At 35.8% G+C, this 16,456-nt stretch overlaps 3 protein-coding genes across 10 annotated transcripts; 2 read left to right on the forward strand and 1 right to left on the reverse strand.

The window, feature by feature from the left end:
• The first annotated feature begins 4,209 nt into the window (after positions 1-4,209).
• On the forward strand, positions 4,210-7,268 carry LOC106391273 (uncharacterized protein DDB_G0290685). Of its 2 annotated transcripts, XM_013831881.3 has the most exons (4): positions 4,210-4,369; positions 4,510-5,364; positions 5,458-6,744; positions 6,986-7,268. In XM_013831881.3, exons 2-3 carry the CDS (start codon positions 4,518-4,520, stop codon positions 6,720-6,722), a joined length of 2,112 nt encoding a protein of 703 aa, XP_013687335.1. In that variant the 5' UTR covers positions 4,210-4,369; positions 4,510-4,517; the 3' UTR covers positions 6,723-6,744; positions 6,986-7,268. The 2 variants fall into 2 exon arrangements, with proteins under 2 accessions (XP_013687335.1, XP_013687333.1); XM_013831879.3 differs by having other exon boundaries at positions 4,510-6,744.
• A 445-nt stretch (positions 7,269-7,713) lies between these two features.
• Positions 7,714-12,156, forward strand: LOC106391274 (protein downstream neighbor of son homolog). Of its 3 annotated transcripts, none has more exons than XM_013831882.3 (15): positions 7,714-7,941; positions 8,288-8,407; positions 8,480-8,553; positions 8,632-8,746; positions 8,837-8,925; positions 9,006-9,159; positions 9,242-9,432; positions 9,517-9,707; positions 9,796-9,894; positions 10,276-10,397; positions 10,938-11,039; positions 11,178-11,293; positions 11,385-11,472; positions 11,557-11,693; positions 11,779-12,156. In XM_013831882.3, the coding sequence occupies exons 2-15, from the start codon at positions 8,324-8,326 to the stop codon at positions 11,996-11,998; spliced, it is 1,782 nt and encodes a 593-aa protein (XP_013687336.1). In that variant the 5' UTR covers positions 7,714-7,941; positions 8,288-8,323; the 3' UTR covers positions 11,999-12,156. The 3 variants fall into 3 exon arrangements, with proteins under 3 accessions (XP_013687336.1, XP_013687338.1, XP_013687337.1); XM_013831884.3 differs by having other exon boundaries at positions 9,009-9,159; XM_013831883.3 differs by having other exon boundaries at positions 7,735-7,941; positions 8,279-8,407.
• A 35-nt stretch (positions 12,157-12,191) lies between these two features.
• Positions 12,192-14,890, reverse strand: LOC106391275 (myosin-binding protein 7). Of its 5 annotated transcripts, none has more exons than XM_013831885.3 (4): positions 13,908-14,890; positions 12,694-13,826; positions 12,554-12,600; positions 12,192-12,459 (listed from the first exon to the last, which is right to left on the reverse strand). In XM_013831885.3, exons 2-4 carry the CDS (start codon positions 13,681-13,683, stop codon positions 12,354-12,356), a joined length of 1,143 nt encoding a protein of 380 aa, XP_013687339.1. In that variant the 5' UTR covers positions 13,684-13,826; positions 13,908-14,890; the 3' UTR covers positions 12,192-12,353. The 5 variants fall into 5 exon arrangements, with proteins under 5 accessions (XP_013687339.1, XP_013687340.1, XP_048610840.1 ...); XM_013831886.3 differs by having other exon boundaries at positions 12,694-13,784; positions 13,908-14,889; XM_048754883.1 differs by having other exon boundaries at positions 12,192-12,456; positions 12,694-13,784; positions 13,908-14,883.
• Positions 14,891-16,456: the final 1,566 nt, after the last annotated feature.

Here is a 16,456-nt window from a genome sequence, read left to right on the forward strand (position 1 = left end):
TATAATATCAGCTCCGATTAATTTATTGTATATACAATAAATACAATAGATTACCTTGTCCCCAATTAATTTGCCAACACTATAAAACACATAATATTATGTCTGCATCTATAGAATTCCATAAATCATTGAAAACATGAGCAAGTGCACCATAAGCGACACACTTAATGACGACGTTACTGTAAAAAAAAAGGGTTCAAACCATGTGATACTATACAAATGTATATCTTTCTTTTTACAGATGTTGAATACTTACGGGATGTGTAGTACAAAAAAACAGATTTTGTGGTCGATGATACCATTATTTCCGTTCATAGGTTTCATCATATATTCTTCAAGAAATCCTACTCCTATAAACATAGTTTGCTTGTTGCAAGATTAGTTTTATGAATTTTGATATGAACTTTAGATGTATCAGTGATGGTCACGACAAAAATATATCAGAATCATTCCCCTATCGATTAAAGTAAGTTTTTCAATTCTTTGAATTTAGTTTCCTTGATTACATTAACAATTAAATTGTGTTTCCTTAATATTTTGAAGCATTAAGTCTTGGGTTTAATTGGTTATTTTCGATGAATTGAATCAAAAATATCATAAAACGATTTGATATGAACATTCGTATAGGTTATGATATAAATATTATGATAAACGATTGTAGATTAGTTTTATGATAAACATAGTTTGCTTGTTGCAAGATTAGTTTTATGAATTTTGATATGAACTTTAGATGTACCAAGTACTGATACAGGTTAAAGAACTTAGTTGTACCACGTTTAAAGAATCAAAAATTGTACTAAAGCATACATAACGATCGATGAGACACTTATTGTGTTGCCTTATTTAAATAAAACATTTCCTAATTTTTGAACATATCATAAAGTCTACCTTAGAAAGGAGTTAATATGCTGCCTTATTTAGATCCCGATTTTTTTTTTGGAAATCGAAATGTAATCCGAAAGTGATTTTTGAAATCCGAAATCATATAGTATAATGTAATGACCAGTGGCATTTGTATGTAATTTTTCTAGTTCATGAAGGGTTTTTCTAAAAAGTAAGTGAGAGTGCATGTGGTGATGACACCTAGGAAATGGCACTCATGTAATAAACACATGAGGCCAAGGTTTATTTCTAGCAATGCTCCTCCTTTAATAAGAAAGGGATATATATTGAGAATTCGGCTAAAAAAAACCTCAACTTTGTACGAATTGCCAAAAAAAACATGAACTTTTGAGCTGACCAAAAAAACACCAAACTTTCATTGACTTTAGAATTAATTAACAATGTTTTCGCTGACTTGCCAATTTAGCACGCCGTCAACAAATTTAACAGAAATATTTGACATCGTTTATTGTTGGCGTTAAGTGAAACGATATCATTTTCAAATGAGATGAAACGACGTCGTTTTATATGATTTGAAATTAAAAATATGTAGACTCCTGGATTTGAACCCAGGTTGGTTGGTCAAATGGCAAGGTATTTTACCACTAGGCAACACATAAACTAAGACCAAAAGTCTTCACTCTTTCTCGTACACATCGAACTTCTCTCGCTCTTTAATATATATAGTTCATCTTTATATTTTTACAACAGTGATACCAAACTTTGAATTTAAATTTCGTTAATAAACACTAGGATATTATAACAATTATTAAACTAAACACTATGCTTTATCAAAAGTAACCATTCCGCGCGAAGGCGCGTGAAAACCACTAGTACTTATAAAATTAACATCACCAAATGATGCACCGCCACGACTCATGAGTTTGGGCATGTCCATTAATTAACAGGTATAGTCATGGGCAATAACTCAGTAAACGGGCGCAAAATATATCATCGTTTTATGGACTTCCTTTTAAGTCTTAACATTAGATTTTAAAAAAAATGACTTCCTTTTAAGAAATCTGCCGTGGTGTTGTATATGTGGTGGTAGATACGTCAAGTTTAGTTCGTTCGGCCTGTTATGGTCTGGGTTCGATTTGGTTCGATTGGATCAGATTATAATTAATGTTTGAAACTGTGTAAAAATCTTTAAAAATAACTAATTAAATTGACCAAAAAACATTTCGAATATATATATTATTACCTAAAGAATCTGATTAAAACTAATTAAACTACCCAAACCAACTTAAACTATTTAAAATAACAAAAAATCTGGTTTACAAACTATTTCTTTTTTAAAAAGTATAATATTAGCACGAGTAGTTTAATATAATCCAACTTCATAATTTTGAACAAAACTTGTGTTCATCCCATGCAATGAATTGTTAAATTCACTTCACCACTTATCAGTAATCAAAATGCCATGGAAAGTTAATAAAAAATATATTAAAATTTGAAAAAATAACTATAAAAAGGAACAATGTTGATGTTAACGCCGATGTTAACAACGGTAACACCATCAGTAAGATTCTAAATTTTAAACCCTAAACATTAAATCTTAAATCCTAAACCTTAAATCTAAAACCGTAAACCCAAAAATCCTAAACCCTATACAACCTAACACAAAAACTTTAAACCCTATAAACTCTAAAGCCTAACGTCGATGTTAACGTCGACGTCGTTTCTTTTTTTTTTGTTATTTTTCTTTTTTCATATTTTAATATTTTTTTATTAATTATGGATGGTAATTAGATTGATGATAAAGGGTGAGATGAATTTGACAATTCACCACAATATATACAAAATTTATGATTGAAATCCTAATATAATTTAAATTTTATGAAAATAACCATTTAAGAAGCACAAGCTATTAGTTTTGTTAACAAACTTGATTGGGATTAAAAAGGATAAATTGCCAAAAATACCATTTTAAAAATACTATTTTTCATGTTTACACTAACCACTTTTACTCTCATCTTTAATGAAGGATAAAAGACAATTATAACCTTTTGATTAACTTTGAAAAAAAATCATACGGTTAACTAATCTAAACTTAAGACATCAACTCTAAACACTAAATCATCAACTGTAAACCCTAAACCATGGAACATCAACTGTAAACCCTAAACCATGGAACATCAACTCTAAACCCTAAACCCTAAACCTTCAAATCTAAACCCTAAAACATCAACTCTAAACCCTAAACGTAAACCCTAAACGTAAACCCTAAACCCTAAACCCTAAATCTAAACTTAAAACATCAACTTTAAACCCGAAATCATCAATTCTAAACCCTAAACCATGAAACATCAACTCTAAACCCTAAACTCTGAAACATCAACTATAAACCCTAAACTCTAACCTTTCAAATCTAAACCCTAAAACATCATCTCTAAACCCTAAACGTAAACCCTAAACCCTAAACCCTATATTTTTTTGAAATTCGAACCCTAAACCCTAAAACACTAAACCTTCATCTAAACCTAAAACATCAACTCTAAACCCTAAACGTAAACCCTAAAACTCTAAACCTTCAAATCTAAACCCTAAAACATCAACTCTAGGGTTTTAGGGTTTAGGGTTTAGGATTTTGGGTTTAGAGTTGAAGGTTTAGGATTTAGGGTTTAGGGTTGATGTTTTAGGGTTTAGAGTTAATTTTTTAGGGTTTAGGGTTTAGAGTTTACTTTTTAGGGTTTAGGGTTTAGTGTTGATAGTTTAGGGTTTAGTGTTGATGGTTTAGGGTTTAGGGTTTAGAGTTGATGTTTTAGGGTTTAAAGTTGAAGGTTTAGGGTTTAGGGTTTAGAGTTGATGTTTCGGGGTTTAGGGTTTAGAGTTGATGTTTCGGGGTTTAGGGTTCGTATTTCAAAAAAAAAAAAGTTTAGGATTGATGGTATAGGGTTTAGGGTTTGTATTTCAAAAATATAGGGTTTAGTATATGGTTTAGAGTTTAGAATTGATTTTTAGGGTTTAGGGTTTGAATTTAGAAATAGTATAATGCGTCTTTTAGAATTTTATTTATTTAAATATTTATTTATTATATTTATAAAAAACAAGGGTATAAAAATATTGTGCTACTTAACGAAGAAGATAATTTTGAAAATGTGGTCAAAGTGAAAAGTGGTAACATGAAAGTGGTAAACATGTAATTTCCCCTTAAAAAGATTATTAGTTTCTTATGAATCAATGATCACAAAATTGTAAATTCTATAATCCTTGATTAGCAAACGCACCTGCTTAACTCAAAAAGCACAAATACGGAAAAAAATATTAAAAGGCTCTTTTAGTAATATCCGAAAGTTTGATCTTAAAAGTGAAAACAATAAGCCAACAAAAACAAAAACAATAAGGGCTTACAAATAATTAGGAAAGAAGAAAAGGCATTACCCCGAAAAAGATCAAATCTTCTCTTCTCTCTTGTTCTGAACGAACGAACACTCGTCTCTGTAACTGAGAGAGACCCAAAGGCCTCACCTTTGATCTAAAAAAGGTAAACCCATCGATCCCTTTCAGCTTTCCCGTTGTTAATTTCACTTGAAATCTTCAAGTTTGCCTCGATTTCTGTTAAAAGGATTGGTCTTTCTTTAGACGAGATCCATCTATGCACTGAGTGTTTAAGCTGCAAAACAGGTACTTCCATGGAGGAACAGAGAGAAGAAAGTGCGTCAATTGGTGATTGCAAAGCGCCCTTGGAGGAAACAGGTAAGGAACTAGGGTTAGCTTCTAAGTCTGAAACCCTAGATGGTGAAGTTGATGTTCCGGTGAAGGAGCCATGCGTCGAAGATGTTTCTGATTCAGGTGTTGGTTCTGTTACTAAGGATGACGTTGAGAAGGGTGTTAGCTCTGATGATGTTGTAAAGACTGGTGAGCCTGAAACCGAGAGAGATGCTGGAGCTGTTGATGTGAAGCCGGTGAATGGTGAAAGTGCAGGTGAAGAGGAGAATGAAGTGAATGACGAGGAGGCAAACCATGTAGCTGAACAAAATGTTCAAACTGAGAAGCCCCAACAAAGCTCAGTGGATGGTGAGACGCTTTCTGTCGCGGAAGATAAAGCTGGCCAAGAGAAGGAATCAGGTGATGGAAGTGATGATGCCAACATGGATGTTGATAGCAAACAGGCGAATGAAGAGAATGTTGGATCCGAGACCAACTATGGTAAGGATTCAGAATCTGTGCAAGTTCCAGAGGAGTCTACTCAGGAAACAAACGAAGAAAACCCTGCTGCTGAAACATGTGGTGAAGTAGATACAACCCATAAAGAAGAAAATGGAGAAGCCATGGATGTCGATTATACTGAAGAGGAAACGCTGGAGAAGCTTGTTTTGGATGATGCTGGTGCAAGTATGGTACCAACCCAAGATGTTCCAATTACTGAAGCTGACAGCAATTTAGTGAAGGGAATGGAAGTTGATGAAAGGAAAGATGATGCTGATATGGCAGTTGAATCAGCAAATCCAAAGAGTTCCAGTGAAGATGCTGCTCCAGGTGAAATTGAACAGTTGGATCAGAACGGTCTTTTTGATCCAAGGTCTGATATTACCAACTTTATTGATTTCAGTGGTGTATCCTCTTGGTCAGGAAATGTACAAGACCTCAAAACTGAATCTGGGAATCTATCATCTTTGAAAGAGGATAAGAAAGCTACTCTCACCGCAGAGGAAGTTGCCACCGAGGAGGATGGTGGTAAAGTAAGCTCACATGCTGAAGGTGTTGAAAATGAATCCAATGAAGCACCTGTTGCTACAGAGTGTCCAGAAGAGGCTTCTGATGCAATTTTGGGATCTGATGAAAACCAAGACGGGAAGGATCAACAAGACACAAGGAGGGAGGAAGATGACACTACTCATGAAGCTCCAAGTATCGATCAAAACCAACAGCAGGAAGATACAGTAATGGAAGAAAATCCTGACAACTCTGACTATGCTGAAGTTGGAACAGATTCTGATATCAAGACCAATGGTGTGAAACGAAAGGCTGATGTCCTGAGTGAACAAAGGCCCTCCTTTAAGATCGGTGCATGCATAGCCAGAGCTGCTAGTCAGATGGCAGGATCTCCTTCTGTTCTCAAGGGTAGTAGTAACCTTGGTGATGAGACTCTTTCTGTTGAGAGCTTTGTATCCCAGCTTCACTCTGCAGCAACAGACCCTGTAAAAGAGAACGCTGTGTCTGAAATCGCCTCTGGCTTTTTCTTAGATTTCCGAAACTCATCGGCTTCGCAGCAGTTTGTTCCAGAGAAGGCAAGCAGCAAAAGAGGTAGATCCAATTCGAGCGCAGCAGTTGGAACCGAAGCATTTGAGTTTGAGGAAATGGGAGACACATACTGGACTGACAGGGTGATCCATAACGGTGGCGAAGAGCAAACGCCAGCTGCTACAGAAAAAGAAAACTATCAAGTTGTGCCTGTTGAGCTGAAACCTGCTCAGGTCAAAAGGACTCGTCGTCCATACAGAAGAAGACAGTCTCAGATCAGTTACCCTCTTCCTTCAGCTTCAGACAAACCGGCGGACTTTGATGAGAATGCACCAGCTGAGCTTATAATGTACTTTTCCGAAGCGGATGCAATACCTTCTGAGAAGAGCCTGAGTAAAATGTTCAGGCATTTTGGACCAATAAGGGATTCACAGACTGAGGTTGACGAGGAGAAAAACCGGGCTAGAGTAGTATTTAGGAAGGGTGGTGATGCCGAAGTGGCTTACAAGAGCGCAGGAAAGTTCAACATCTTTGGGACGAAGACTGTGAATTACGAGCTCAGCTTTACAATCACTGAAGCATTCAAAGTTCAGCCTTATGTTGTGTCTTTAGGCGAGGAGGAAGCAGCGGTATCTCTTCCTGCTCAGATGTAGTTCTGGTTCAGGCATGGTGCAGGTAGATCTGCTTCCTTAAACTTGTTCTGTACTGCTTCCGCTGGTTCATGCTTTAATGCTTACTATATATATATTCCACTGGTTTGGAGGTTGATGTGTTGTTAATAGCTTAGGTGTAAACATATGTAGACGGTGAGACATAGTGACCATTCACATACATGACAACAGAGTGATGATACCATGTCATTGATTGTATGTTTTTTAGTTTGAGTTCAATTATTTTTGGTTGTTTTGGGTTTCAGGTGAAAACAATTAGCAGTCATCAAGAAGAGAAGTAAACAATGAAGTGGCTCTCAATGGAATTTGGAGGATCTTGCTTGGGTGTTTGTGATCTTTTAGGTAGAGAGGGAGTTAGGCTGTGTAATAGTTCGAGAGAATAATCTGTATTTTCTGGAGACCAGACTTCTTGTTTGTGATGTAATTGTTGAGATCTTCGTCTTTTCGTGACAAAACATTTGATTTGCTGAAATTTAATGATGTTAGGAGTGTGTTGTTCGTTGCTAAAAAAAAAAGTGTGTTGTTCAAGTGATTTGGAGCCTTTAATTAGGCCAGGGTATTTTAACTTGGATCTGAAAACCTGAACTGAAAATTTACAAATACTTTTTGGCGAGGAATGCATTCTCTAACGTTCCTAAAAAATATCACAATTCACAAGAAATAATTTTTTATTCTCATTTCCTACCATTCTTTTTCATTTCTGAAATTTTATTCTTTTACGTTTATTTTATATTTGTTCATCTTGTATCTAGAATGGTCAACCCTTTGTGTGTAAACTTTTTTTACCCGAAACAACCGGAACTGAAAGGAACTGACCCGAATAAATCCAGATCCGAAAAGAATCAGATGCGATCCGGTAAAAACCGAATCGTACCCGAAAACATTCAAACTATTAACGGTGATAACAGTTGAGTACCGTCTTCCGTTAACGGCGTTAGGTGTATTGTGTTAACAGGAGGGAATGCGAAACCATTTGGACCCGAATGTTTTCAAAAAAAGGTATCCAATTTTCACGCGCCTTCCTCTTCCCTCCCACTTCACTTTCCCCCAAAATTAAAAGAATTGAAGAAAAACCTAAAGCCCATCACTTCGCCGTGGAAACAAACTCACACCACCACGAGCTCGTCATCGATTATCTCTTTCGCCACGCCGCTGGGTTTCGATGTTTGCTACATCGCAAAGACATTAATCATCGAGCGTGGTGAGTGTGTTTCTGATCCTATCTCCAATTCGTTTTTTGTAATCCGAATAAGTTCTTCAATCGGTACTATTCACTAGCTTCTAGGGTTCATAGGCTTTTCAATTTAGGGTTCGTGAGGATGACTTTGTGGTTGACTGATCTAATTGTGTGGAAGAAGCTTTAGTAGATAAGATCAATCAAAAGAAGATCAGATTCTGGAAATGTTTGTAATCGGAATAAATTATTCAATCGGTAGATTCGGTACTATTCATTAGCTTGTGGGGTTCATATGCTTTTTTCAATGTAGGGCTTGTGAGGATAACTTTATGATTTACTTATCTAATTTTGTTGAGAAAAGTTTGAATAGGTAAAAGATCAATCAAACGAACACCAGATTCTGGAAATGACGAAAGTCGTTGCTCCTGGTACTTCTCTTCAAATGAACGGGGTGTCCAAAGCTAAGCGCAAGACCCCTGCGGAACTAAGAGTAAGTTTTGCTTCCTTTGTTATCTTTTATAGATTGGTTCATTTCAGAGGCTAATCTTTTCTCACTATACAGGGAGAGCAACTGAAGCGGACTTGTTTTGTTGACCAAGTTAAAGAGTCTTTTGACGCATTGCGTCCTTGCCAAAGGTATAAAAAAAACTTATCATTACGCCTTCACGTTATTGAACTTGTTTTGTTTGCCTAACTAGACTATCTTGGCTGTAGTACTGAGAAGGGAAATGGGCTTAAGAATCCCAAGTACATTGAGATGCGTATGAATGAGCTATACGCTGTCAAAAAGGCTCGGCCTTGGATGCCATCTGGCAAAGAAAACTCTAAGGTTTACCACCTCTCTCATTCTTCATTCCTTTTAGCTTTGTTCAAAAACTTAGGTAAAAGGTGATTTATAATTCATTTGTCCTTACCACAGGAAAATGGTGTGAAAGAGCAGTCCAGCAACCTATTCAATGCTTCTTTACTCTCAAATGTTGTTGCCATCAAAAGACAACAACATACTCGGTAAAATGCCTCAAACAATTTCTGTTTGGAGTATGCTGATTTACTGTGCTCTAGCTTATGTTAATGCTTTAATGTCTTAGCAGCGAGGACAAAAATGCTTCTACTGGAGTTTCTGATGATACTAACACCAAAGCTCGTCAAGCAAATGAGGGATGCAGCCAGTGCATATTTCGCAGTGTCACGGAACTTTCAACAAGGGGTGAAGAGTTATCCTGCTTGCCAGATATTGATATGGTATGCTTCACTTGGTATTTTTTTTATAGTTTGAGATGGCTAATATATATGGTCTTGGAAAACTGATGTTGTCATTCATCAGACCAAAGCACTGAAAGGACTTGCCACTTCCGTACAATTGCCAATTTATCCTGGTGACATAAGTGAGAAATCTGATACTGCTTCATTACGTGGAAATTTCGTGCCTGAGTTTCTCGTTTCTGGGCGAGAGATTCCTCTGGATCTTTCCATAAAGACTTATGTTCGACTTGTTTCCTCCTCTCCATTAAATTGGTTAGTTAAGCCATTTCTGATATAAAGTGCATGAAATATTAAGTTTGAATCAGTCAGTTATTTTCCATTCTATTGTTGTTCTAGGTTACATAGGTCAATTATGAGTAGCACTTACAATGGTATGCCACAGTTAAACGAAGATAACAGTAGTGGTTCTGGCTCAGATGTGGTTTGCCAGGTGTTAAATTCCATGTCACTGCACTCATGGGTTTACCCCCAGTCTACCTTGCCATCTTCTATGATTTCAGCATATATAAATTCTGGACCAGGCAGAGGTTTGTTAATGAGAGTACAAGAGCTATGCTTTCTTACAGTCATCTCCCTTCTAAGTTTTATAAAGAGATCTTCATTTTGCTGTTTCAGGCGAAGGTGATTTCTTACAACAGCGACAATTAGCATGGGAAGATGCTTTTCGAAGTCTATATTTTAAGTTCCGGAAGAATTTCTGCAAAATATTTTATGGTAAGCCCGTCCTATGTGCCTGATTTGGATCTGCTTTTTTTTTTGCGGGTATAACACTAACGGCAATAGCACTGGAAGCGTGTAGTGCTTACATATTTTCATACAGATGCATATACTTGGAAGTTTTTTTTCCTCAAAGACGGAGAACCTAATATGCTATATTTCCACTTGCACTTTCATTTTGAAAAATTTGGGTACACCTTGCTGTTACTTTTCCTTCTTAGCAAAGATGCATCAAAGTCACGTACACCTTTAGAGTTATTAAAATGTGAATTTCATGCACATCTTCTTTCTCATGTTCCATCTCTCTTATTGTAAATGATATGTATGCCATACTATTGAAATGAAACTAAATTTAGTTGTGAATTATTTGGATTGTAGTTTGTACTTCACAGTTTGTGGTATTGTTCACTGGAAGCTGTGAGCCAGGAGGTGTCAAACGCTCATGCAAAGCCTATATCACTCAGTCAACTAGAAGATTGAGAGCCATGCTTAAAGACCTTGTAAGATATACTCCTTAAGCCTTTTGCTTCATTTGTGTTTTGCTTTCCTTGAGGCTTTCAAACTAAGCTGCAGCATTCTTATCTGTTATGTATTTTTTGTTAAGTTTTGGAATCTGTACAAATTCATTGATTGACTGGACTGCTTCTTTGATAGGACTTTAATGAAATTTAAGTAAAGCCAGGATGCTTCTCTTAGGTTGTAGGAAATAACTGTGAAATTTGCAGCATTTTGAAGTCATTTTCTCGGTTTACAAATGATAGAATTTGAAAACACGTTACCTGATGTTGCTCCACTGCTCTGAGCTCACCAGTGCTCAGTTGAACAATAATGTCGTATTTCTGTATTTTTCTGCAACCTCATTAGGAATACGTTGAACATTTTAGGCCCTTACATCAACGGTGGAGTACAGTATGTTTAATCTATAATTAAAACACCAAGATAGAACTATTAGATTATCCATTGTCTTTTTCTTATCTATTATGCAAACCTTGTGCGTACATCAGTTCTTTACTAATATGATCTGAATATGCTGTTCACAGGACATATGCTACACTATGCCTCTTTGCAAAACTAAAATGGAAGAGACCACTGTTGAAGATCTTGCTGAACTTTCAGAGATAGAGAATCATAACCTTGGCCAGGTTTGTGCACCTTCAAGCATCTATTTAGGAACTATCTTTCTGTGTATATGAATATTGGCTGTTATAAAGAATGTGAAGCACCAGCAACTGTAAATGGGAGAGTAATAGCGTATTTTTTCTGACTCCTCCTGTTAACAGATGCAGACTCGTCGTTTGTGTTCCGCCTCAAACATAGATAACACTCCAGAATCTTTCTTGGCTCTTGAGGGAAATGAGAGCGTACATGGATTGTATGATCTTCTGCTAAATTATAGGTGCGTGTGAACACTTTTTGGGAAAAGAAGTTACGTATCGGACACATCTTAATGGTGTATAATGTACTCATTGTTTTTCAATCATGCGTAGGTCTTCTTTGAGTTTTCTTCTCACCGCAGACGTTCCTGTATTATATTCCCCTGTACCGTTTCAGAATGCTGCAATGTCTTCTCCTAAGGTATATTTTCTTGCACTTACACTTTGCTCTGTAATCTATGATGTCTCTTGACATTTTCAGAATACTTAATTCTTTGATCTCCAGATCGACTGCAAGGAGATGGTAACAGCAGAATCTACAAGTTGCTATATCGTCGAGACTAAGGGTGAATGCATCCCGCCATGGATTATTAGCAATATTTGTGCACACCTGATTGCTAATGGACAGAACTTTGAAGCCAGGTTCGTTGATGCATTCTCTTATCTTCCAAATAAAAAATCGAAGTCCGTGTTAGGAAAATGCTAACGAACTGTGGGTTGAATTCAGCTTTGTGACCGAGCCAACATCAGTTAGCTTAAACATGGGTCTACCACAACTCCCAGATAAGGTTCAGCCTGAGTCTCCAATCACTGAAGGCACAGGAGAAACTAACGATGCTGTGTCTGACATTCCCGGAACAGTGATCTCCCCTCAGCTGCGATCAGGCCATCTAAAGAACTTAAAGTATTACAACAACTCTTACACTGTTTCACTGTCTCCCTCGTGAGATCTGTATTTGCTTCGAATCCTCTCTTTCAGGTTCTCATCGTTATATGTATGACCCCAAAGTCAAATTATCAACTTAATGTTTATTTTAATGTGCTATTTAGCTGGACATATCCTGAAACATATTTGATGCAGTGTATGAGAAGCCTTTTGGTTTGAGTCCTGATATTATTCATGCATAATAGAGTGACTTATGTTGTTATGATCTTGTTATTATCCACAAACATGTTACAATTAACTTTAGTATTCAACAAGAATCAGAACCATCCATACATGTTTGATTGGATGTCTTGCAGTAAAGAAAAATGTACATTCAATTTGCACTAGCTATACCAGGAGAGAAAACTAATAAATGTCTAGACATGTGAACTTGTTAAGCAATTCCATCTTCTAGATGGACATCCCTCGCCCAGAATCATAAGCATCCCCATATTGTTTGCTGGCAGATGGTACACATACCTGCTGCATTGCAATTTTGTTATTGAATCCCATCAGAAAGCAAGATAACAAGAATGTGAACCAAAAAGCAAGTGTTTGTACTCGTTAATCTACTTACTTGTTTGGCTTTTCTTTCCTTCTCCAGGAAACGAAAGACACAATCCACTGAAACACAAGAACAAAGAGAGACCAAAAATGAGGCATACACATAGTTTCAGAAAGCAATATACAACATGTGAGAGATTATGATTGTTTTACCTTGAAGACCGTTCCTACAGAGAATGCTTTCAAAAATGGCATTTTGCTAACCGTGTTTCGCCTTGTGACAGTATCCTTTGATAAATGCTGTGCGATCTCTTTCAGCAACACCAGCTGTGCTTGGTCCCTCCGCATCGATACAATGACCTGTCTCAATGACTCCCTGTCAGCCTCAAGTGCTTGCAGCCTTGTGTATAGCTTCTCAATATCTGGCTCCTTAACTCTTTGCTGAGTCATCATCACCGGATCTTGATATCTCTGAGGCTCGTTGTCAATCTTACTAGTAGTCATAGGAGAGTCTGTGGTAAACGTCCCCTTTACTTCTGTAGCAGTTCCTAAAGGCGAGTTTGAATCATAATATGGCCACCTTGGAGACTGATCAACCATCACCTTCTCCACAACCTCAACATCACCATCTGATTCACTCGGGTTCTCATCATCCACACTACATCTCAAAGAAGTGTATTCACATGGGTAATCATCAAAAGAGTCTCTACGAAAACCAAGTATCTCTGCTTCAGTTACCCCATAGCTCATCAACTTATCCTTGTAAGCTTCAACCTCATAAGACAAGGCCTCAATAGCTTGCTCTTTCTCATACAACAACTCCTCCAAAGCCGATACCTTTTCTTGTTCATGCATCATTGTCTCCTCAGCAAACGCTTTGAACTGCCTAGCTTCCATCTGTATCTCAGCTTTTTCTCTCTGCAACCTAAGTATCATCGACATTGTCTCGTTAGCTGCTGATGCAGCAGCGTTTCTCTCTTCTTCGAGCTCCAAGTGAAGTTCTTTCACTGTCTTCCTTCGGGAAGCAAGATCCTCAAGTAAAGCAGCACATTCATTCGAAGATGAATCAGAAGAGCCTCGTAACAACATGTTCTCGCTTTTCAACGTTATAGTCAAAGGGTCTGAAGAATATGCATCAAGTGAATAGTCACAAGACTCACAACCAAAGTCACAGCCTTTCATAGCATCTCTTGAAGACTCCATGGCTAGACATAAAACCCAATCTCAAAGGCTAATGTAGGTAGGCTCCCAAAAACCCTTAGCTTTAGAATCTAGTGAAAGCATGAACCTTTTGATTCATTCCCCTATAGAATTACATAACCATGTGCAACAATGAGACACAGGACCTGTATAGAGACGCAAAAAAAAAGTATCGGCAAAGCTAAACAGAGGAGATGAGTTGTGATTCTCAAAACCCGAAAAGATACCTCTTTTCAAGATGGGTATAGCTCAAGATCCCTCCTTCCGGGAAAATAAACAAATAAGATGGAATTTTCCTTCTGTTTCCCGGGGAAAAAAAACAGAGAGAGGAAAATATTCAGGAGGGATAAAAAATGGAAAATACGAAAAGAAAAAGAGGAAAGAGAAGTTTACAAACGCAGCGAAAATGGAAAATACAAAAAGAGAAAGGAAATAATATAATTGGAAGATATGGAAGTTTTTTATTTTGTTTTTGTCTTCTCCATCTTCTTCCTCATCTATCTCCCTCTTTTAATGGAGAGCGTGTTTCCATAGTTCTTGGGCTATGTGCCCACTGAGAAGTCATATCATTGAATTAATAAAAGCCAAAAATTAAATGTGTAACGAAAAAAGTTAAGTTAATGCAAATATGAAATGGAGAGAAAATTAGCCAACTGGTGGGGGGAAAAATATCCGAAAGTTTTTTCTATAGATTTGCATGATCATAGTGATAACTTAGCAGAATCATATACCTACCTTAAGAACGATCAGATTGGAAAAATGGTTGATCAACTTTTTACTGATTCATTGTTTTGGTTTGTATGAGCTATATTTAACTTAGAATCATAGCTATAAAAGATTCAATTATGATCAGATTGAGAAAATGCATGCTTACTATGTTGAATTGTATGAGCATACTTTGAATTTAGAATCATACCTTAAGAAGATTTGACTTACGATAAGATTGTGAAAATGTTTACCAATTGTACTGATTCATCTCATCTACTAATACTATATTACCAACTATGCAGTAGCATAAACGCAAATTTTAATCAAAGTTGGTCATCATCGTTCTTGATATATATTTTTCATTAAACACTTTTTTTTTGTAACTTGAAACGTTCATCAAGCACTCTTGCACCTACAAAAGAAAAGATTTATCATCAAATATCAGTAATATTGAGTAGATTACTCAGTTTTTTTTTATTTGGCTTTTTGTTCTTTCTATTCCAAATATGGTTGCAACAGACAGAAAGAAAAAACGTTACATAAATAAGGTTGGTTTGAAGTGTTTGGCTCGCAAGTATTTTGTGTCTCTCTTTTAATTATGATATAAATTTATTATTATTAGAGATTGTTGTAATTGCAACATGTGATTATCATTAAATAAATGATTATTTTAAAGGTATAAAACCAAAATTTTAAATGATATTAAATAAAAATAATTAGGAAAAATATAAATTAAAAGAAGAGTAAATGGAATTTAATGTATTCTGGTGAGTTTTCAACCCTTGGTACTAAAACAAAATTCAATCTGCATAATTGAAAGCTAATATACTATAGCATAAAGTTTCAGGACATAAAATATCAAATGAAAATTTGAATCCACCACCTAACACCACGACAGCTATCACAACAGCCATGATTATCACCACCAAACACAAACATCGCCGTCTCACAACTATTTCTGCCAAACCAATGGTTACTGACAACACCACGACTGCAAGACTGCAAGCATCACACTTGTGAGAATGATGGTAATTATTATGACAACAATAGTATGGTCGGCCGGTTCAAACTGCAATTGTTTGTGGGCCGTAAATCTCAGGCCGGTCTTCCCTTTTCTCTTCACTTTTGTTTTTATTGGGTTTATTTTTATACTGGGCTTAAAAACTTGCTCAATATAACCCAAAGCTGGGGGTGGGAGACATCAGATTTTGTAAAGTACACACAGTTTTTCTAAAAGTTCTATGGCTAAGTCTTTTCAACTGTTTCGAATCACACCAGCATATACTCCACTAGGAACTAAGCGTATAAAATCTAATAAATTGGCTTAAGTGGTTAAGAAAAGGACAAAAGGCTTTACGAAATTTGATCTAGTGTTTAAAAGGCTATGCGGGATGTTTGCTCAAATGTTTGAAGCCAAATTTTATTAAAATTTTGATATTACAAAAATTATTTGCTTATATGTTTGGCCCAGTATAACCCAAAGCTGGGGGTGTGAACATAACTACAAGACATCAGATTTTACAAAGTACACTCGGTTTCTTTGAGAATTCTATGGCAGAGACTATTCAATTGTTCGAATCACAACAACATACTCCACTAGGAACTAATTAAGCTTATAAAATTGGCTTAAGTGATGGTTTAGAAAAGGACACAAGGCTTTACGAAATTTGATCTAGTGTTTTCGCACGGGTATTTATTTTCATTTTTATAAGTAAAATTTTGTTTTGTATAAATTATGTTATTTAAGTTTTGACGCATATTATATAATTGTTAAATATAAAATTTTAAACATAATAATTATATTTATTACATTGAGTAATTATATTTTTTTAACATTCAACTACATCACCATATTTTTATCATATAATTTTATTGTATTTGATTTTGAGTGAAATTTAATTTGTATAAAAATAAGCTACCTATAAGATATAAATGGAATAATTTATATTTATGTATATATTATATAAATGATTATTTTATGTAGTTATAATTTTTTTTTTCAATTTTTTTTTAGTTATTACTAATAAATAATGAAAATATAACTATATATTTTTAAAACGATATTGTA

The sequence above is a fragment of the Brassica napus genome, chromosome C4, assembly GCF_020379485.1.
Source record: "Brassica napus cultivar Da-Ae chromosome C4, Da-Ae, whole genome shotgun sequence".
NCBI lineage: Eukaryota > Viridiplantae > Streptophyta > Magnoliopsida > Brassicales > Brassicaceae > Brassica > Brassica napus.

Excerpts from the sequence above, each read along its gene's own strand:
- LOC106391273 (XM_013831879.3), top strand. The coding sequence starts at position 4,518 with ATGGAGGAACAGAGAGAAGAAAGTGCGTCAATTGGTGATTGCAAAGCG.
- LOC106391274 (XM_013831882.3), top strand. The coding sequence starts at position 8,324 with ATGACGAAAGTCGTTGCTCCTGGTACTTCTCTTCAAATGAACGGGGTG. Across the intron at positions 8,554-8,631 it reads GCATTGCGTCCTTGCCAAAG|TACTGAGAAGGGAAATGGGC; the intron begins GTATAAAAAAAA and ends TCTTGGCTGTAG. Across the intron at positions 8,747-8,836 it reads CTGGCAAAGAAAACTCTAAG|GAAAATGGTGTGAAAGAGCA; the intron begins GTTTACCACCTC and ends TCCTTACCACAG.
- LOC106391275 (XM_013831885.3), bottom strand. The coding sequence starts at position 13,683 with ATGGAGTCTTCAAGAGATGCTATGAAAGGCTGTGACTTTGGTTGTGAG. Across the intron at positions 12,601-12,693 it reads CTGTAGGAACGGTCTTCAAG|TGGATTGTGTCTTTCGTTTC; the intron begins GTAAAACAATCA and ends CTTGTGTTTCAG. Across the intron at positions 12,460-12,553 it reads AGGAAAGAAAAGCCAAACAA|CAGGTATGTGTACCATCTGC; the intron begins GTAAGTAGATTA and ends ATTGCAATGCAG.